Source organism: Heptranchias perlo, chromosome 1 (assembly GCF_035084215.1).
Source record: "Heptranchias perlo isolate sHepPer1 chromosome 1, sHepPer1.hap1, whole genome shotgun sequence".
In the NCBI taxonomy this organism is placed as follows: domain Eukaryota; kingdom Metazoa; phylum Chordata; class Chondrichthyes; order Hexanchiformes; family Hexanchidae; genus Heptranchias; species Heptranchias perlo.
The window spans coordinates 108,442,443-108,464,175 of NC_090325.1; the positions used below are offsets into that span (position 1 = coordinate 108,442,443).

Below are 21,733 nucleotides of genomic sequence, written 5' to 3' on the forward strand. Positions count from 1 at the left end.
ACAGGGCAATAATTTTGGGTAATTTAATTATCCGCGATAAATGTAATGCATGTGGTCAAAGTGAGGAATGCATCCAGGACTGCTTCCTAGATCAGTACATTTCTCATCCAACAAGGAAAGAAGCATTTCTTGATTTTAGTTCTGGAAAACGAAGTGGAAAGATGCTGTAGGGTATGGATGAACATAGAGACCTAGGTATTCAAATACATATTTGCTGAAAATCAAATGCAGGTAGATAAATCCATAAGAGGCCAATGGCATTTTAGATTTTATAAGTAGAGACATAAAATGCAAGGATAAAGGTATAATAAATTTGTACAAAACATTAGTTAGATCACAGTTGGAGCACTGTGTGCAGTTTTGTGTGCCCAATTATAGAAAGGACATTAAAGCTCTAATGTCTGGGATGGCAAACTATAGTTATGAGGGGAGACTTGAGAAACGAGGACTATTTCCACCGGAGTAGAGAAGGCAAAGAGGAGATTTAATCCAGGTTTTTAAAATTATGAAGCATTTTAGTCGGATGAATAAAGAAAGACTATCTCCTCTGGTTGGGAAGTCAATGACAGGGGGTCATTGTTAAAATGTCATTGAAGAGTGAGGAGAGAGGTTACAAGAAATTCTTTACGCAGAAGGTTTTTAGAGCAGGGAATGGTTGAGGCAGAGACCATTGCACCTTTAAGAGAAAAAAAGATAAATATATGGATTGGAGGAAAATACCTCCAGGAGAGAGGAGGGCAGTGGGAATAGTTTTGAATTGCTCTAGCAAAGAGCTGGCACAAACACAATGCGCCAAATGGCCTCTTTTTGTGCTTTAAACCTTTTAAATTGACACATTTTTCTATTTAGCATTTGGTAATGAAGGTGAAAAATCCTTGCCATGGGCAGACTCTCTAAGCTTTGTTTTAATGAACGAGCACACCCGCCCAGCACCAAAAACGTGGGTTGATACAGTTTCGATCAGATTTCTATCCACTTCATGTCATGTGCAATTTTGGGAGGATGGAGAATGCTGGCATTAAGTGCACCTGTCTCAGAATTGCATAGAAATTACAACACAGAATCAGGCCATTCAACACCATGTTGGTGTTTATTCTCCACATGAACACCAGTCCTAATCCCAGGTGTCTGAACTGCTCCCATATCCCTTTATCCCGCTTTGCTTCAACCACCTATCTAACCTATTTGTTTTGGGTGTGCGGGGGACAGGGCAAGCGTCAAACTCTCCCTCCTTCCTGACTCTTTCAGTTTTGAGGCCTGGGCTATTTTAAATCCGCTATTTACACCCAGCCTTCCAACTGCCTGCCCCCGAAATAGGTGGAAAGAGACAGCTAGCGGGCGACTGGCTGATTAAAATCACTCAGCCTGGAGGGCGCCTGCTTGTTAGAAGGTAAGTGGCTAGGAAGGGGTTTCAGTAGGGTCTCGTGGATGGGAAAGTGTGTGTGTGCGGGGTTGGGTGGTTGGTTGGGGGGGTGGTGGTGGGTGGGAGAGAATCTGGGGCAGCTGAGGCTGAGACTTTCCTTATGAGCCCAGAGAAGCACTCCTGCTCCTGCTGAAGAAAAGATCCTTTCCACCTAAATAGCATAACATGTATATAAGACACGGGTTCATGAAATGCTGTGTAAGAAGAAAGGAACAAGGGCAGTGCAATGGCATGAAAACTGGAGTACAAATGTATGTGCCACAAAATAGTGGCTTGTATTCACAGTCCCCCACAGATTCAAGTTCCCAATCTCAGCCACCTCTACGAGAAAGGATCAAGTACTTCCCCCACCAGTGGGTTGAGCAAAAATGAAAGCAAAGTTCACAATTGCCATTCTTGTGTGCCTAATGGCTAGCAAAAAGCAGCACTTGAAGCTTGGTTTACATCAGTTGCTTAGTGCACTGAATTACTGGTTGCTGCTGCTTTCTACAAGCAATGGCCTTGTAAGATCAAGGGGCACTCTATTAGGGCATCGGCCATTATCTGTGTTCTCTTCATTTGCGGATATCTGTGTAATTATTATTTGAACTCGCTGTTAAGAAACGGATGGAATTTAGTAGTATTCTACTTTCCTACGTGCTCATTCCTGGCAAGTTGGTCCAGCTTCTGGAAGCATTCCTGTGGAACAGGTAATCCATACTTCTCGTAGAATGAAAAATGTGGTAGATTGATTACTCCATGTTTAAATGAAGCATTTTACAAGTTAAGATTTATTAGGCATGCATATTTCTCACTTCCTGTCTCTGGATCGTTTAGCTTCAACTTCCTTATTTAGCTGATTGGTTCTGTTGGTAAGCTACGCATCTTCTTAAACAGTCACCTGCTCATGTACATCAAAATATCATAAAATGACATAACTCAATTATTTTTGTAGTTACATTGCTTCGCTTATCTAGTCTACCTAGATAATATATTTTTTTAAGAATGGTTGGTCCACCTAAATATTAGGGAATTCGTGCCCACTCACCAGTCAACTGACTTAATTTTTAAAAAAATGTTTATCCTTAAGGTATAATAGTGAGCATTTTTCCTTACAGGCATATACAGATTATAGTGATACGGTTTCCAGAAGAATGGGATTTATACCGCTTCCACTAGCAGTTCTGGTAAGTTAAAATAGTTATAACACATTTGTTATCTAAAGTTGAAATATTTTTCATGTTTTCACATTTTATAAGGTCATAATTGCAGTTGGAAGTGGAATAGCTCCCTCCTTGGATTTCTGCTCACCGTAACTCAAGTCAGAAATCCCGGTACCTACTGGAGTGTTTCAGCCATGACTGAGTTTTGGATAAAATAATGTACAGAACAGGATATGGGTGGCTGGGTTTTAGACAAGTTGGAGTTTATGGTGAATGGACTATGGAAGGCCATCGAAGACAGCATTGGAGTAATTGAATCTAGAGGTGACAAAATCCTGAGTACCCGTTTCAGCAGCAAAGGAGCTGAGGTCGTGACAAAAGCAGGCAATGTTGCAGTGATGGAAATAAGCGGTCTTGGTGATGGATAGGATATGGGGTTTTAAGTTCATCTCTGCGTTGAATGGACGCCAAGATTTAGCACAGTCTGGTTCAACCTGAGCAAGTGCTGGGATGGGGATTGTGGTCATTGGCAAGGAAGCAGAGTTTATGATAAGGGGCAAAGATGATGGCTTTAGTCTTCCTAATCGGTTGAAGAAAGTTGTGACTCATCCGTAACTTGTTACCGTACATGCTATCTGACAGCATGGAAGTGATCGCTGGTTTGAGAGAGTTGATGGAGAGGTAAAGTTGGGTATCATCAGCATAGACATGGAAACTGACCCCTTGGCTGTGGATAATTTTGCCAAGCGGCAGCATGTAGATGAGGAAGAGAAGAGGCCTGAAGATAGATCATTGGAGCACTCTGGAGGTGACAATTTTGGGAGTGGGAAGAGAAACTATTGCTGGAGATGTGCTGGCTGTATTTAGCTGGGTAGGTGTGGAACCACACAGGGCAATGGACGATGGAGGAGGATGGCTTGGTCCACCGAATCAAATGTGTCAGAAAGTTTGAAATGGACGAGGTGCGATAACACACCTCTGCCATAGCGGTAGTGGATACCATTGCTGACTTTGACCAGTGCCATCTTGGTGAGAAGAGTGGAAGCCGGACTGGAGGGAGTTTTGAGAGAGATGGACGTGAAGCTGGGAGGCTGTGTTCTTGGACCTTTTTTTAGAGAAGAAATAGGGATTGGAGATAGTGTGGTAGTTGGATGGATCAAGGGTTGTTTTATTGAGGAGGGAGGGAATTACATTGGTTTTGAAAGGGAGAGGACAGAGTCTGAAGAAAGGGATCCATCAACAATTTCAGCCACGAGAGGCAGTTAAGTGGGAAAGGAATCAAGGGTGCAAGAGGTGGGTCTCAAAGAGGAGATAAGCAAGGAGAGGGCATGGGGAGAGGAGGAGAGAAACTGCTGAGTGATATGCATCAGAGCTAGAGTGGGTGGGGTACTGGGATGGTTTTGGAAGTGATAGGGAAAGGAAGGATGGGTAGACAGAGGCAGCTGCATGCATGGTATCAGTGTTAGACATGAAGAAACCCTTGAACTTTTTACACAGTATTGGAGATTAGGCTATGGGGGCAAGTGGAAAGGGATTTAAGAGTTGGTTAGTCTTGGTGATGAAGTGCTTTGACCTCTAGGATGATTCCAGAGTATTAGGTGGTTTTGGCTAAAAAGAGCAAACCACGGTAATATTTCATGTGGTCACGCCAAATTTGATTGATGCCTAGACCAGATGTGTGCCATGTACGCTCAAGTTTTCTGTCCTGTGACGCGAAGAAACATGGATGGGTATTATAGCAGGGTGGGAGACGGTTAGTTATTTGGAGGCAACAAGGATGTCAAAGGCAAAGGTGAGGGAACAGTTATGCAGATGCAGATCCACAGCAACAGAGGTGTCTTGGTGGGTGGATGGCCAGAGAAGAGGGAACACTGTAACAATTAGTTGAAATTATCCTCTCCATCACAAAGACCATCGACTTCAACCTTCGTAATAGCACCCATCTACGCCCATACCTCAGCCCATCTGCTGCTGAAACCATCATCTGTGCTTTTGTTACCTCTAAACTTGAATTCCAATGCTCTCCTGGATGGCCTCCCATCTTCCACCTTTCATAAACTTGAGCTCATCCAAAACTCTGCTGCCCGTACCTAATTCGCACCAAATCCCATTCACCTATCACCCCAGTGCTCGCTGACCTACATTGGCTGCTGGTCCACCAATGTCTCGATTTTACAATTCTCATCCTCGTGTTCAAATCCCTCCATGGCCTCATTCCTCCCTGCTCCAGCCCAACAACCCTCTGAGAACTCTGTGTTCCCCCAACTCTAGCCTCTTGTGCATCCCCCACTTCTTTCGCCTCACGATTGGTGGCCGTGCCTTCCGTGACCTACGCCCTAAGCTCTGAAATTCCTTCCCCACACCTCTCTGCCTCTGCACTTCTCTCTCCTCCTCTTAAGATGCTCCTTAAAATCTACCTCTTTGACCAAGCTTTTAGTCACCTGTCCAGATATCTCCTTCTTTGACTTAATGTCAATTTTTGTCTGAATATGCTCCTGTGAAACGCCGTGAGACATTTTATTATGTTAATGGCGCTGTACAAAAGCACATTGTTGAAATTTAACCTTGATCGCACTTATTCCTGTAAGTAATCAAAACTTAAATTTGATATACTTGGACTCCTGAAAACTGGGTTGGGTTGATTTTTGAGTTGAAACATTATTTGAATGCTTGTTTGATACAGCAAGCAATTTCAGAGACTTAAATTTGAGCTCAAGTTACAGAGATTGAAGATTCGTACCAGATTATGATGCTGCTGAATTGAGTTACATATTAGGCTAGTTATATGCAAACCAGCTTTGGTTTTGAATCAGTGGGAATTATATAGTGGAGTCCGCTAAATCGAATTTTACCATCGTGTGAGACCATCTCCATTAGGTAATCTCTCTCTGCTTCAGAGACTTGCCAGTTGTAATTTAACTGCAGCCATTGGACCACCTGAAGTCATAAAATTAAATTTTGAACCTTTTTCAAATTCAGCTGCCATTCGGATGCAGGTGAGTGGAGCTCTGTGTATGCATCCTCTTTTTCTCCCCCCTGGTCAGAAAGCAGTATGGATATTAAAAGTATATAATTACCAAGTTAAATGCATGTGTTTTTTTGGTGTCAATCAACAGTACCCTGGAGTGCTGTGAACTTGCTTGGTTCAGGGATCAGATGATTGAACCAACCACAGAGGGTTAATTTGGTTTTAAACTTCCATCCCCAAGTGCATAACCTTGGATCCCTCCACTAAGGACGACAATGACTTTGGCTGTTGAACAACTGTAAGTGCAGGTTTGAGCCTTTGCTAGGTGAACAGCAAATACTAGGAACTCCTCAAGTGGCATCAGCATGGTGAACAGAAAAACCCATCATAATCTGAGTGCATTGCCATCCTCCTAACCACAGCATGAACACACATGATACCTAATAGAATGGTGTTTCCACCAGTTAGAGCTGCGGCGCTTGAACAGTATCTGCTTACCCCCGTGCATGTTCTCATACCTGACCTCCAGGTAATGCCTTCCAGCAGCTGTTTCAAGTCTGCATTTTCTCATTGATTATCCGATTGACATCTGCCTTCAGACATACATGGGCCAGCTTGCGTCAAGCCAACAACCTTAATGTTCTAGATGTTCAAGTCCAGTGCACATCACCAACACATCAGGGTTTTGGTGAAGAGTTGTGCCTGCTGTGAGACTGATTCACCCTCCAGGTCACTGATAGGTCACTGTTGGTCAGTACTTTCTTCTTGCAGTTGCTTCCATTTTACGTGAAAAATCCACCTCCCAGCTTGGTTCTGGATCTTGTACATGGGCTGGAGAAAGCCCTTCTGTTATATGCCTAGGATATCTGAACTATGAAGAAGCACTTTCTGTATTCTGTGCACATGGACTTGCTGTCATTGAACACAGGAGAGAGACCCAAGTGCCATATGTCCCTGCTCAGCGAGGTCCCGGAGGACTATTTCCAGTCCAAATTTAGTATCCACCAGGAACCCCAGGTACTGATATAGGAATCAAATCAAAATTTAGAACAGGTGCTCCATCTACCGATCTGCTCAATCACACCCTCACCTCCACCTTTGATGCCCTGACCCCAGTAAAACTCTTACTCTCCCACCTTCATCATTCCTCTTGGTACGGCCCCCATCTTCTCACCCTTAAAGTCTGCGTCCCTTGTACTTAACATTTATGGCACACAACTGGTTTAGCCATTCATCGCTAGATCTGGTTGGACCACATCAAGCACTACCAGGCCCTGCTCTCCTCTGCCAAAACTGCTAATTGCTCCAGGATCATCCTGGAATGCAAAGATAACCCCAGGCTTCTTTTCTCCACTCCCAACCATCTCCTTAAACCCCTGTCCCCTCCAAGAAGTGCGAGGAGCTCATGGACTACTTTGTCAGTAAGATTGAGACCATTCATTGATCCATTCCTCTGCCACAGAGCCTGGTCTTCAGTTACTTCCAAGCCTTTATTCACAGAGATCATCTTTTTTTTTCTCTCTCTCTCTCACACACACACAAGATAAGCTCTCATAAAAAGCATGCAAGAGTCCCCAATTGACACACACCACCTGAATACAATTAACATTGATTGATATAAATCACTTGATACAATTAACAACCCCCTCCTCAAAAATCCCATCCTTGACCCCTCTGTCTTTGCAAAGTGCTGCCCCAACTCCAACCTCCCTGTCCTCTCCAAAGTACTTGAACGTGTTGTCGCCTCCCAAATCCGTGCCCATCTTTCCCACAGCTCCATGTTTGAACCCCTCCAATCTGGCTTCTGCCTCTGCCACAGCACTGAAATCACCTTCATCTAAGTCACAAATGACACCCTCTATGATATTGACCGTGGTGAACTATCCCATCTCATCGTTCTTGACATGTCTATAGCCTTTGACATGGTTGATCACGCCTCTCCTTCGTTGTCCAGCTGAGTGGGACTGCCCTCGCCTGGTTCCACCCGTATCTATCCAGTTGTAGCCAGAGAATCTCCTGCAATGGCTTCTCTTCCCGGCCCTGCACTATTATCTCTGGATTCCCCCAATGATCAATCCTTGCCCCCCTCCTATTTCTCATCTACATGCTGCCCTTCTGTGACATCATCCAAAGACACGACATCAGGTTCCACATGTATGCTGTGATACCCAGCTATACCTCACTACCACCACCTCTGTGTTATCAGACTTGTCCGACTTCCAGTCCTGAATAAGCAGACATTTCCTCCAGTTAAACATTTGGAAGACCACAGATAATTGTCTTCGGCTCCCGCCACAAATTCAGTTCCCTGGCCACCGTCTTGGGCTGAACCAGACTGTTTGCAACCTCCGTGTCCTATTTGACCATAAGCTGAGCTTCCGACCCCATATCCCCTCTATCACAAAGACCACCTACTTTTACCTCTGTAATATCACCAGTTTCCGCCCCTACCTCAGCCCATCTGCTGCTAAAACCCTCATCCGTGCTTTTGTTACCTCCAGAATCAACTATTTCAATGCTCTCCTGGCTGGCCTGCATAAACTTGAGCTCATCTAAAACTCTGCTGCCCGTTTCCTAGCTCACACCGTCCTGTTCAACAATCACCCCTGTGCTCGCTGACATACTTTGGCTCCTACTCCACCAACACCTCGATTTTTGTAATTCTCATCCTCGTGTTCAAATCCCTTCATGACCTTGTTCCTTCCTATCTCTCTAATCTCCTCCAGCCCTACAACCCTCCCAGAACTTTGCGCACCTCCAACAGTAGCCTCTTGTGCATCCCCCACTTCCTTCGCCGCACCATTGCCGACCATGCCTTCAGTGATCCAGGCCCTAAGTTCTGAAATTCATACACCTCTTTGCCTTACCCCTCCCTCAAGCCCTACAACCCTCTGTGAACTCTGTGTTCCTCCAACTCCTGTGCATTCCCCACTTCCTTTGCCCCACCATTGGTGGCTGTGCTTTCAGTCATCTAAACCTTAAGGTCAAGGAAGTCCCTCCCCAAACCTCTCCTCTCATTAAAGACGCTCCTTAAAACCTACCTCTTCAACCAAGCATTTGGTCACCTGTCCTAATGTCTCCTTCTTTGGCTCGGTGTCAATTTTTGTCTGATTACGCCCCTGTGAAGTGCCTTGGGATGTTTTACTACATTAAAGGCACTGTATAAATGCAAGTCGTTGTAACTTGTGTTCAGTACCTTCAAGAGCCCCTCTGAGGCTGTACAAAATCATACTGCTACATTTGGCAACGATCAACATATTCCACTGGTTAGCCCATTATTCAACATGGTAGTTCGAACCAATAAATCCTCAGCTGAGTTTGCAAACAATACATTATCATCTGGAAAAAGGAACGCTGCTGTATTTTCAAAGACTTCTGTAACAACACTCCTGAATCCATCTCTTACAATCCCATCCAACACACCATTGATGAAGATGTTGAATAGGATGGGTGACTGTGGGCAAACTATGCTCGCTGTTTTGAGAAAAGCAAGTTCAGTGAGTGTCATCCACCCATACACAGATTTTGGAGTTGGAGTACACGTCTGGATAAAGTCAAAAGTTTGGCCATATATTCCAATAGCTTCCTGCTTCTTCATGAGGGTATAATGTTGCACTAGAATGAAAATTTTACGAACATGGATGAAAGCAATTTAAGTGGATTTCCCTGAGCTTGGCGACAATCTGCAACAACCTGTTCTACACATAGCTCATGAGTGAAATTTAACCTGTTACACTCATTCCTCTGTGGGATTCAGAACTTTCAATATATAAGCTGTGAAACCCAAAGAGCCATCATAACAGCCACTGATAGAAGCAGGATTCCTGGTTAGTTTTCAGGCTCATGTTGATTTCCCCTTCATGTGGATAGAAACCACAATTACACTTTGGAATACCACGATTATATGTTCTTTAAACAGAATTCTCTGCATTAGCTACAGAACAACCCTTGCAAGACAGGTTGGTGATTACTGGCACTATTCACAAAGGGCATTGATGTTATTTCCCTCTCACCGACCCATCTTGTTTGGAACAGCTTTTAGGAATTTGGCATGAATTCCGACTGTCTGCTGTCCTACCATCTCTCTCTCTCTCTCTTTTCTCTTTTCTCTTCTCTCTCTCTCTTTGTCTCTCTCTCTCTCTTTTTGTCTTTGTCTCTCTCTCTCTCTTTGTCTCTCTCTCTCTCTTTGTCTCTCTCTCTCTCTTTGTCTCTCTCTCTCTTTTTGTCTCTCTCTCTTTTTGTCTCTCTCTCGTTTTGTCTCTCTCTCGTTTTGTCTCTCTCTCGTTTTGTCTCTCTCTCGTTTTGTCTCTCTCTCGTTTTGTCTCTCTCTCTTTGTCTCTCTCTCTCTTTGTCTCTCTCTCTCTTTGTCTCTCTCTCTCTCTTTTTCTCTCTCTCTCTCTTTTTCTCTCTCTTTTTCTCTCTCTTTTTCTCTCTCTCTCTCTTTTTGTCTCTCTCTCTCTCTCTTTTTGTCTTTGTGTCTCTCTCTCTCTTTTTGTCTTTGTCTCTCTCTCTCTCTCTCTTTGTCTCTCTCTCTCTCTTTGTCTCTCTCTCTCTTTTTGTCTCTCTCTCTTTTTGTCTCTCTCTCTTTTTGTCTCTCTCTCTTTTTGTCTCTCTCTCTCTTTGTCTCTCTCTCTCTTTTTGTCTCTCTCTTTCTTTTTCTCTCTCTCTCTTTTTCTCTCTCTCTCTCTCTCTTTTCTCTCTCTCTCTCTTTTTCTCTCTCTCTTTTTTTCTCTTCTCTCTCTCCTCTTTTCTCTTCTCTCTCTCCTCTTTTTGTCTCTCTCTCTCTTTTTGTCTCTCTCTCTCTTTTTGTCTCTCTCTCTCTCTTTTTGTCTCTCTCTCTCTTTTTGTCTCTCTCTCTCTCTTTTTGTCTCTCTCTCTCTCTTTTTGTCTCTCTCTCTTTTGTCTCTTTCTCTCACTCTCTTTCTCTCACTCTCTCTCTCACTCTCTTTCTCTCTCTTTTTCTCTCTCTCTCTTTTTCTCTCTCTCTTTTTCTCTCTCTCTCTCTTTCTCTCTCTTTCTCTTTCTCTCTCTCTCTTTTTCTCTCTCTCTCCTCTTTTCTCTTCTCTCTCTCCTCTTTTTGTCTCTCTCTTTTTGTCTCTCTCTTTTTGTCTCTCTCTCTTTGTCTCTCTCTCTTTTTGTCTCACTCTCTCTCTTTTTCTCTCTCTCTCTCTTTTTCTCTCTCTCTCTCTCTCTTTTTCTCTCTTTTTCTCTCTCTCCTTTTTCTCTCGCTCTCTGCTCTTCGCTCTCGCTCTCCGCTCTTCTCGCTCTCCGCTCTTCTCGCTCTCGCTCTCCGCTCTTCTCGCTCTCGCTCTCCGCTCTTCTCGCTCTCCGCTCTTCTCGCTCCCCGCTCTCCGCTCTCCGCTCTCCCCGCTCTTCCCGCTCTCGCTCTCGCTCTCCGCTCTCCGCTCTTCTCGCTCTCCGCTCTTCTCGCTCTCCGCTCTCCGCTCTTCTCGCTCTCCGCTCTCCGCTCTTCTCGCTCTCCGCTCTCCGCTCTTCTCGCTCTCCGCTCTCCGCTCTTCTCGCTCTCCGCTCTTCTCGCTCTCGCTCTCCGCTCTTCGCGCTCTCCGCTCTTCGCGCTCTCCGCTCTTCGCGCTCTCCGCTCTTCGCGCTCTCCGCTCTTCGCGCTCTCCGCTCTCCGCTCTACTCGCTCTCCGCTCTACTCGCTCTCCGCTCTACTCGCTCTCCGCTCTTCTCGCTCTCCGCTCTTCTCGCTCTCCGCGCTCTTCTCGCTCTCCGCGCTCTTCTCGCTCTCCGCGCTCTCCTCGCTCTCCGCGCTCTCCGCGCTCTCCGCGCTCTCCGCGCTCTCCTCGCTCTCCTCGCTCTCCGCGCTCTCCGCGCTCCTCGCGCTCCTCGCTCTCCGCGCTCTTCGCTCTCTCTTCGCTCTCTCTCTCTCTCTCTCTCTCTCTCTTCACCCCCCGGATCAAGGCCTGGCATCATTTGAAACAGGGCATCAAGACTCTACTCTTTTTCACAAAGGTTAGCATCAATCTTATCAAAAGCCCATCACCCCAGTCTTTTTCCAACATTTGTGTGTGGATTTGTAAGTCTCACTGAAATCTTTCATGATCGAGCATCTCAGATGATCAGCGACTTTCTTCTAGATCACTGCCAGCCATAACTAGGCATGGGCACGTGCCATAGTGGGTGTTAAATCAGGCAGGTCTTGGACACCGTAGAGGGTAGATGAACAGATAACCTTAGAGGTTCAAATAAGTAATTCCTTGAAAGTACAAATAAAGATGGATGAAGCCATAAAAAAGGCCAATAATAGCATTTTGTATTTTATAAATGAGAGTTCAGAGAATAAAAGAAAAGGTGTAACGATAAATTTGTACAAGACAATGTTAGGGCACAGTTAAGAATACTGTGTGCAGTTTTGGGTGCCCAATTCTCGAAAGGACATGAAAGCCATGGAGAGCATACAACGTAGATTCACCAGGATTTTGCCAGGGATGTGAAACTATTGTAATGCAGAGGGACTCAAGATACTAGGACTGTTTCCACTGGAGTAGTGGGGTGAAGCGAAGATTCAGTAGAGATTTTTGAAATTATGGAGCATTGTGATAGGAAATAGTCTTTCCCTATTGTTGGACTATAACCTGGTGTTGTAAGATTCTTTACATTTGCCAACCCCAGTCCATCATCGGCATCTCCACATCTGGTTGGCAAGGTAGTAATGAGGTGTCATCAATTTAAAATTATCAGAGAGTGAGGAGAGAAATTAGAGAAATTTCTTTATTCAGAAGATTGCTGAAGAATAGAATGCTTTGCCACATGGAGTGGTTGAGATCAGGACCATTGGATCTTTTAAGGGACAGTTGGATAAATATTTGAAGCAGAGGAAGATGCAGGGATATTTAGAGACAGCAGGGCAGTTGCAATAGTTTTGGATTGCTCTGAGGAAGAGCTGGCATAGACCTGATCAGCTAAATGACCTCTTTTTGTGCTATAGTTGAACTGCTGGAGGACAAAGCTGTGGCTGTTGGATTTGATACCATCAGGGAAAATAATTTAAAGTTAAATCCTAGAATGATAACTTATTTTAACAGCAAGTGAACCCAAGCTTGTAACACAACTACAGACCCATTAGTCTTATTTCAGGTCTGCGTAAAATAATAGAATTGATTATCAGCAGGAAATCTGAAGATTATTTCTCCAATGCTAACCTACTAAACAACAATTAACTTAGCTTTAAAAGGTTAAGATCCAACTTGACAAATCTCTTAGACTTTGAGAAATGACAACCCAAGTGGACTGTGAGAAACCCTACCATGTGCCATACTTAAATCTAACAGAAGACATTTGACAAAGCTCTACATGAAAGGCTACTAGTTGAGCTCAGAGTTAATTGTGAGATTAAAGGTAAATCTTGGGAATGGATAAGAAATTGGCTGAAGGATAGACAACGGGTGCTTGTTAGATGGGTGATGGTAGGGTAGGGGGAAAAGTTCAGAGTAGAGTGCATAGTTTCTAGTTTACATCAATGACTTAGAAGCACAATACAAATGTCAAATTTGCAGATTATACCAAACTAAGAAAGGCAGTGGGATTGAAAGAGGCAGCTCAGAATTGCAGATGGGAAGGAAAAGTGGATGACACACATGTTTCAAAACAACAGAATACAAGTCCAAGGAAATTGTGAACAAACTGTACAAGGAAGAACTTGAAAGAATTTGCCTTTATATAGCAGTGCAGCACTGAAGTGCCAGCCTAGTTTATGTACTCAAGTCTCTGAAGGGGGGCTTTAACCCATGACCATTTGATTCAGAGGCGAGAATGCTGCCATTGAGCAAGGCTGGCACCTAATACTGCTCTGGTTGGACTACACCTGGAGTACTGTCAATTTCTGGTTGCTGAGAAACGAGAGCTGTTCAAGCACTGGAGGCAGGGCAGAGAAAACCCTCAAGGCTGATCCCTGATAAGGAGTTATGACAAATGACTGGAAACCTGGGTGTTTTGTCTAGAAAGGAGGCATTTCAGAGGTGATCTTGTGGAGATATGTAAGGTAGTTAAGGGAATGGAAAAAGTAAATGGAAATATTACATTAGATTAAATCGTGAGAGTAGGCAAGTTCAAACCAGTAAAAGACAAGTTTAAGATTGATATTGGGTTGTTTTTCTTCACACCAAGGAAGTGGAACTGAAAACCTTGGCATCAATTAAGAAACAATTAAATGTTGAAATTTGTGTGTGTGTGTGTGTGTGTGTGTGTGTGTGGTGTGGTTTGTAGAGTTTTTTTTTCATTGGACCATAGAAGTTTACAGCACAGAAGGGGCCATTTGGCCCATTGTGTCTGTGCCAGCTCTCTAAGTCAGCAATCCAAAATGAATCCCTACCAGCTTGCTGTCTCACCATAGCTTTGTATCTTCCTCTGCTTCAAATATTTATCCAATTTTTCCTTAGAAAATGCAATTGATTTTGTCTCAGCCATTCCTGTGGCAAAGAATTCCATGCTCTGTGTAAATAAATTTCTCCTAACTCCTCCCCTTATCCTTAGTGATAATTTCAAATTGATGACCCTTCATCACTGACTCTACAACCAGAGGAAATAGTCATTCCCTATTCACTTTAACAAAACGCTTCATAATTTTAAAAACCTCTTAATAAATCTCCTCTTAGCAGTCTCTGTTGCAGTGGATATAGACCCAGTATCTCAAGTTCCTTCTTATAACTATAGTTTCCCATCCCTGGCATCATCGTAGTAAATGAACACTGAACACTTTCTATGACTTTAATGTCCATTATGGGTCACCTCAAAGTGCGCACAGTACTCTAACTGTGGCCTGAATGGATGAATTAAGATGGGCCTTCCTCATCCGTGATTAGCTTGTGCTGTGTGGTGGTTCCCTTTGGATTAAGTTTCTCAAGTGTGTGAAGGATGGGCCTACAGCATGGGCTGATGTTTGTCTTCAGATATTGGGTGTCATTTAGTGCCCTGAAAAGTATAATGTTGTCGAACACATATTCAGATAGTTAAGTTATATTATTGAAATAGGTTGCTGGGACAGCTTGCTGAAGCCAGGATGCTGGCTGGTTTATGAAACCACTTGAAGGGGAACTGGGTTACGTTCTGACCTTTCACCTTTGGGCCCAGCTTTAAATCCAACTCAGACTGATGGTAGGAATTTATCCTCGGTCTACTGACAAATTAATTTGTGTAATCTCAATCCAGTTTCTGGTGGGCACAGGATACGGTGCCAAACTTTAATTTGGCACTAATTGGCAATCTCAGTTAGATGCTACAGGATAGCTGTTGAGAGAAATGGGGGGAAAAGGTCACACTGGTGCAGGAGGGGGTGCTCTTCTGGGGTTGGGGCTGAGGAATACTTTTGTGGTGTAGAGAGGGAGTTTTACATTGCACATGGCTGTTCTGTATCTGTCACAGGGTGTGCTTGATGTTGATACTGGCTGCTTGAAAGGGGAAGTATTCCGTTCCCTAGCACTAATTCTTCACCTTGAGTGCAAAAATGAAATGAATAAATAACTAGATACTGTTAACCTGTCTTGTGATCATCTTCATTTTATATAAAGATGTTTTTCCCCTTTTGCTCAGACCTTTCACACACTGCAATTTATTGAACTATTTGATTATTTTTTTACTTTAATTTATAGGGCTAATACTGGTTGTGTTAGTTGCCTCTGTAAGGTACAGGAATACAAATTTCATTTAGGCAGGTCCACAGTCAATTAATATGTGTTTAAGGTTTGGTTTCTGCTAAACAGAGGAATTTAATATGTTCATATCGACTGAATCAGACTCCAAGATGTTTTGTCTTTGAATAAATCTGATATGTGGCAGTTAACACCTTGTCCAGCCATCTGTTAGTGTACTTGACAGTCAGTCTTTACAATTAGAAGTGCTACAGTTTATTATTAATGTTTGTTCTGACATGTCTTTAAAGGATATTGAAACAGGGCAGTCAAATCCTCTGATGCACAGAATCAAGACTCCTGGGGTATTGGATTTGATTGATAGGAAAGTTTGTAAATTACTGTAGCTATATTTTGCCCTGGGCGCTATTCATTTATCGGTTTATTAAATAAACTGTCCATTGGTTTATAACCTGAGATTCAGTCTGATAGCGTATATTTGAGCTGTTTACCGAAGAGAGGGGAATTACATGGTGGCACATGTGAGAGTCCAGTAAGCCAGCTTGGAATGGCAAAGGTTCTCTGTTCAGTTCCTGGTTCTTGCTATTATTTGTTTAAATACTGTACAGGTAAAGACACACTCCGATTTGTGTGGGACACAGTGTGTGCTTACAGGAGTGGTTGGTGAATTTGAACCAGTACAGAATATCTTGTGTAAAAACCCAAAAAAGTAACAAAGAGTAAGGGATTGCTCATTAGCTTTATTTTAAGTGTAACATTTTAAAATTTATTCAGTCATTTCTTACTCATTTGTCACTGTTATTTTCTCTTTTTAAAAAAAGGTGTATTTTTAACTCTCTTTACTGTCGTGTGTTCAAACAAAATACACTAGATCAACACTTTGCTCTTGACTGTTATTCCTAGCATATTCAGCCAGCTTACACAAGAAAATATTTCTTACCACACACTCAATCATTCATTATCCTTAATTGGAACCCTAGGTGTGATCTTAAAACTTACCGTAACAGCTTTCCCATAACAGACATAAGGCATTTGTTAAAAATAGTCTTTTTTGTGACTCGTTTAGTAGATACATGATTAATTGTGGTCGCTTGTGTAAATTTGAAATTTTCCATTATTTGAGGATTGCTATTGAACTATTGTTTACAACTCCTTTCTCTTTCATGTGTAGCTATCCCGAGTTATTACAAGCTCTACAAAAATTCAGGGAGCCTTGGCTATTGTCAGCCTATTGGTGTTTTACTTCGGGTAAGAAACTTCTGTCGAAATGAAAACATTCACTGTTTTTAGTGGGGAGAGGAGGTATTCTGAGCGTTAATGTGACCTTTAGAGAATTGTGATGTGCATTTTTTGAAGGGTCTGAGTAATTTTAAATAGAAACTCAATGCATTTTATGTAAAGCAGCAGACCTTCTCATTCCAACTGGGTATATACCTGTAAAAACATAATTCTGGAGTGAAGATAACAGTGCATTGTTTTTCACTCCTGATACATAGAATCCCTGCCTGAAGCATAATTTCATAGTCATGAGCCAGGCAGATATAGCCTAGTCATTATGTTTTGATGCTGGTTTCTTTGCTAGTATCATTTGAAGTAACTCCTTTGTGTATGGACAGCATGTGACTTCTTAATAGCCACTCTTCTTCTCCAGTAGAAATTGCTGACTATGCACAGGTATGACCACACGCTCCTGTTCTAGCCACATGCCCTAATTTTAGTAGAAAACGCCTTGCATACACTTGCACAATACAGATAAATGTACTTAGTGTCTATTTACTTAACAAACATCTACCACCATTCAGTAACCAAGGAGTTGAAACACTCGCTCGCTCTGCTTTTCATTCTACCATTTTACCAGAGGTTAAAGTACACATGCATACACCATGCAAATGGGTTTTGAGATCACATGCCCAACGATGGTGTAATTTTCTCATTTTTTATTTGCTGATCAGAAATGCAATTCGCCACATTTGGATTCCCAGTTCACTACATGTGGCTAATGGCTAATGTATTGCCCATTACAGTCCTAAATGAAAGTCATAGTTCAAAGGTAATTCATGTCGTTATGGCTCAGAAATTCTCCTGTAATATGAAAGATTTCGCTCATTGAAGGTAAGGGAGTGATCTTTTTCAACCATTTATTAAATATACACTTCTGTCCCTATTTCTTACGTTCTTAATCTTGCACTTCGTAAACAACTGGTTCCCTGACTAACAGTTTCAGGCGGTTTGTGACTTCTGTTACTTTTTCTTTTGCGGTTGGGGGGCGGTGGGGGGAGAGGGGAAGAGAAGAAAATCTACTTGAGGTATCCTCCTTGTAGCACTCTGCTTTTTACCTCTCTACCTCTTGTCCTGAAAGAAAGTGGGGAAGTGAAATGGCAGCCCATCCTTGTCACCTTGGTTCTATTAGAATGATAAAATAATTTAACTTGAATTTTTTTTTTGTTTCACTAAGTTTTATAGATACGAAGGTACGAATTAAGAGCAGTAGACGACTATGTGGCCCCTCGAGCCTGCTTTGCCATTTGATAAGGTCATGGCTGAGCTGATTGTGACCTCAACCCTACTTTCCCATCTACCTACTATAACCTTTGACTCCCTTGTTAATCAGGAATCTATCCGACTCGGCCTTAAAAATATTCAATGACCCTGCCTCCACCGCTCTCTGGGGAAGGGAGTTCCACAGACTCACGACCTTCTGAGAAAAAAAATTTCTCCTTATCTCCGTTTTAAATGGGAGACCCCTTATTTTTAAACTGTGGCCCCTAGTTCTAGTCTCTCCCACAAGGGGAAACATCCTCTCAGCATCTACCCCTTCTAGTCCCCTCAGGATCTTATGTTTCAATAAGATCACCTCTCATTCTTCTAAACTCCAGTGTATACAGGCCCAACTTGTCCAACCTTTCCTCATAAGATAACCCCCTCATCCCAGGAATCAGTCGAGTGAACCTACTCTGAACTGCCTCCAAAGCAATTATGTCCTTTCTTAAATAAGGAGACCAAAACTGCACACAGTATTCTAGATGTGGTCTCACCAATGCCCTGTACAACTGTAGCAAAGTATCTCTACTTTTATATTCCATTCCCCTTGCAATAAATGACAAAATTTTATTTGCTTTCCTGATCACTTGCTACACCTGCATACTAACTTTTTGTGATTCATGTACTAGGACACCCAGATCCCTCTGTACCTCAGAGTTCTGCTGTCTCTCTCCATTTAAATAATATGCTGCTTTTCTATTCCTCCTGCCAAAGTGGACAAGTTCACATTTTCCCACATTATACTCCATCTGCCAAATTTTTGCCCACTCATCTATATCCCTTTGCAGGCTCCTTGGGGCCGATTTTTGGATAGCCGAGCTGGTGCGTGGGGGGCTCCGAAAATGGTGGAATCCTGCAGCAGGTTGGGAGCCTGGCTCCAACCCGCTCACTTCTGGGTTCCCCAATAACGTGTTCGGGTGCGCGCGCAGCTCCTGCTTGCGGGGCCCCCAGCGGAAATTAAAGCCAGCGGGATGATAATTTAGATAGTTATTTAGCTGGTTGAAGTTCTTGACAGACCTCATTGAGTGGAGATTTTGGCAGGGGTGCAATTTTGAAGGATCCTCAGCGTGTTTCCCGTGCTGTGGGAAACACTCCCTGTTGGAGCAGACGTGTTTCAGCCAGCAGCCAGTGGGAGATGCCAAGAATTATTTGACAGTTGGAGGGAATACCTCATTTATTGCAGCAGGGCACTCTGTCACTTCAGACAAAGTTTTGGCTGCATTCATCACTTCATCTGAGGACGAGCAACATCATCAGCCTCGCCAGGCACACCGCCCACCTCCGACATGTGGAGCTCCACAACACAGTGCTGCGCCACAGGCACCTGCACAACCAGCAGGGAGGGCAACAATAGAGAGAGCGGCGTCGCAGGAGGCCACAGGGTCTACAGATCAAGGCTCAGCTTCCTGGACCTTTTCTGAGGAGCAGTGTGTACAGAGGCTCAGTCAGTCGCCAGGTAGTCGTGGATATCTGCAGCCTCCTTCATTCTGAGCTGCTTCCGGCTGGCCCGAGCAACAGCATCTTGCCTGTCGCTGTCATAGGCACCACAGCCCTCAACTTCTTCACCTCCGGATCGTTCCAGGGTGCCACCGGGGATATCGCCGGGGTCTCTGTCGGGTCTGCACACAAGTGCATAAGTCAGGTCACCGACTGCTTGTTTCGCAGGGCCTCTCACTATATCAACTTCCCAATGGATGACCTCAGCCAGACGGAGGGGGCAGTGGGATTCCACGCTGTGGCTGGCTTCCTACGGGTGCAGGGTGTAATCGATTGCATCCGTATAGCAATACGAGCACCTCCACACGGGCCAGGACTGTCCATCAACAGGAAGGGCTATCAATCCATCAACACTCAGCTCATCTGTGACCACCGCAAGAGATTCCATCGCGTGTGCGCCAGGTACCCTGACAGCTGCTACGAGTCCTTCATCTTCATCCTCCGGGAGTCCAACATCGCGCCTCTCTTCCACGCACCGAACACCTGCAAGGGCTGGCTCCTCAGAGACATGGGATACCCCTTGCACACGTGGCTCATGACACCTCTGAGGAACCCCACCATGGAGCAACAGCGTCGATATAACGACAGCCACATCGCTACCAGGTCTACAATTGAGCATGCTATAGGGCTGCTCAAGATGCGCTTCAGGTGCCTTGATCATTTTGGGGGAGCGCTTCAATATGCACCAGACAGAGTGGGACGCATTATAGTCGTGTGTTGTGCCGTGCACAACATGGCATAACAGAGAGGGGTGCTGCTGGAGGAGGCCCCATCCACATCTGCCAACCATGTTGAGGAGGAGGAGGAGGAGGAGGAGGAGGCAGAGGAGGAGGAGCAACCGATGGGCAGAACAGCGGCTCACCTGGCTGCTCATGAGGCCAGCGAGTCACTGCTATGTGAATGGTTCTCCTAACATCAGACAGTGTGAAGAATGCAGTCCTCACCACCTGGACAGAGGAGCGGCCACACCAACCTCCTCCCCCACCCCCTGCACAAAATAGTTGTGCAACTACACATACGCCCACTGCAGAGTGACCCAATGGGTGGCATCAAGTATGGGTGTTCATGGTGAACCTCATGAAAGGTACTTATTACTCAAGAATACCCGTGGGAAGCCAGCCACAGCGTGGAATCCCACTGCCCCCTCCGTCTGGCTGAGGTCATCCATTGGGAAGTTGATATAGTCAAGAGTGGCCAAGATGTGGCAGTAGTGGTGACAATAATAATATTTAATGTGCGTTTAACAAAAAATCAAATATAAATAAAAAACATGACCAACCATCAAACACCTTTGTGCATCCCCTTTGTGCTCACAATACCTTTGCCTTACGCTTCTGACTACTACGTGGTGCTTTCCCTGTGGCTGCAGCAGAGGTAGTGGCAGGTTGCTCTTGTTCATGCCCTGACCGATTAGATGCTTTGGGCCTACGCCCTCTGGGGTTTGGTGCCCGTAAGGGCCCCTCCAAAGACTACTCCACCTGCGCAGGGGCAGACTCGACCACCTGGAGAGGAGGCAACATTGTGGGTACTGGTTGAGAGGGGGGCAACGGGTGAGACGTGGGAGCGCTTTGAGTGGTGTCCCCACATCCATGTCCCCTTTCACCATTATCCTCTCCTGGGCCAGGCCCACATCACTCCGACCACCCTGCTGGACGACAGTTTGGAGGACGTGTGTGAAGACTTGTAAGGCCTGTGTTCATGTATCTGCCTGCGTGTTTAAGGTGGCAGAAAGTTGCTCACCCTGAGTCGGAAGGGCCATTGTCAGGGCCTCAATGGACTCATTGGTGAGCCGTGCTTGAAGCTCAATGGAGGCTAGCCTTCCCTCCGTCGCACACATTCCCGCACTTACCCGCGACGCTATCTCAGAGATGCCCTCCCTTACCTGTGCCACCATTCCACTCATGCAGGAGTTGGACTCCTCCATCCTCTGCGCGATTGTGGAGAGTGCACGTGGCACCTGTTCCAGCACCTCGCAAATGTGCTGCTGCCCCTCGATCATTCTCCTTTTAAAGAATGGCCCCCCCAGGATACAGCATCTGTGTCCAGCTGAGCAGAGCCTGGAGAAGAATGCTCCCACCGACGCAGACTCTCCACAGCTGCCCCTGCCACCAGTGTCTGCTCGTGCTCACGTGTGTGGTGACTCACCATGTGCGACCCCAACTTAGTGTGGACGGGGACCTACCGAGGTGTGTGTATCTGCGCTGGTGGATGACTCGCTCAGATGTGACGGTGCCCCCTCAGAGGCCAGCAGGTCCTCTGAGGAATCGCCCTCCGCCGTCATAGCAGTTGCTGAAGGCCCTGTAAGAGAACAGAAGGCAATATTAAGCATGATGACAGATGTTGAGGTGCTGAAGATGGCAAGGCATGTTAACATCATTTGCTATTGTGAGTGCTGAATGTTAAAGTTCTGTCACCAGCCATTTGTCGGGTGGCAGTCTCGGCATGCCCGACTGACAGGCACTCGAGGGTGCGGCTCACTTCAAGAGCCTCCTGCTCCGCGTCCGTGAGGACGACCTGATGTTGCGGCCCACCTCCAGTCCTCGCCCTCTCC

At 44.8% G+C, this 21,733-nt stretch overlaps 1 protein-coding gene across 2 annotated transcripts in view; it reads left to right on the forward strand.

Moving 5' to 3' along the window:
• tapt1b (transmembrane anterior posterior transformation 1b) overlaps window positions 1-21,733 on the forward strand; it is a 150,336-nt gene that overhangs the window by 101,818 nt on the left and 26,785 nt on the right. For both annotated transcript variants that reach the window (XM_067989490.1, XM_067989499.1), the window contains exons 11-12: window positions 2,521-2,589; window positions 16,316-16,392. In XM_067989490.1, coding sequence (XP_067845591.1) covers window positions 2,521-2,589; window positions 16,316-16,392 — 146 coding nt within the window. The remainder of the gene's footprint in view (window positions 1-2,520; window positions 2,590-16,315; window positions 16,393-21,733) is intronic.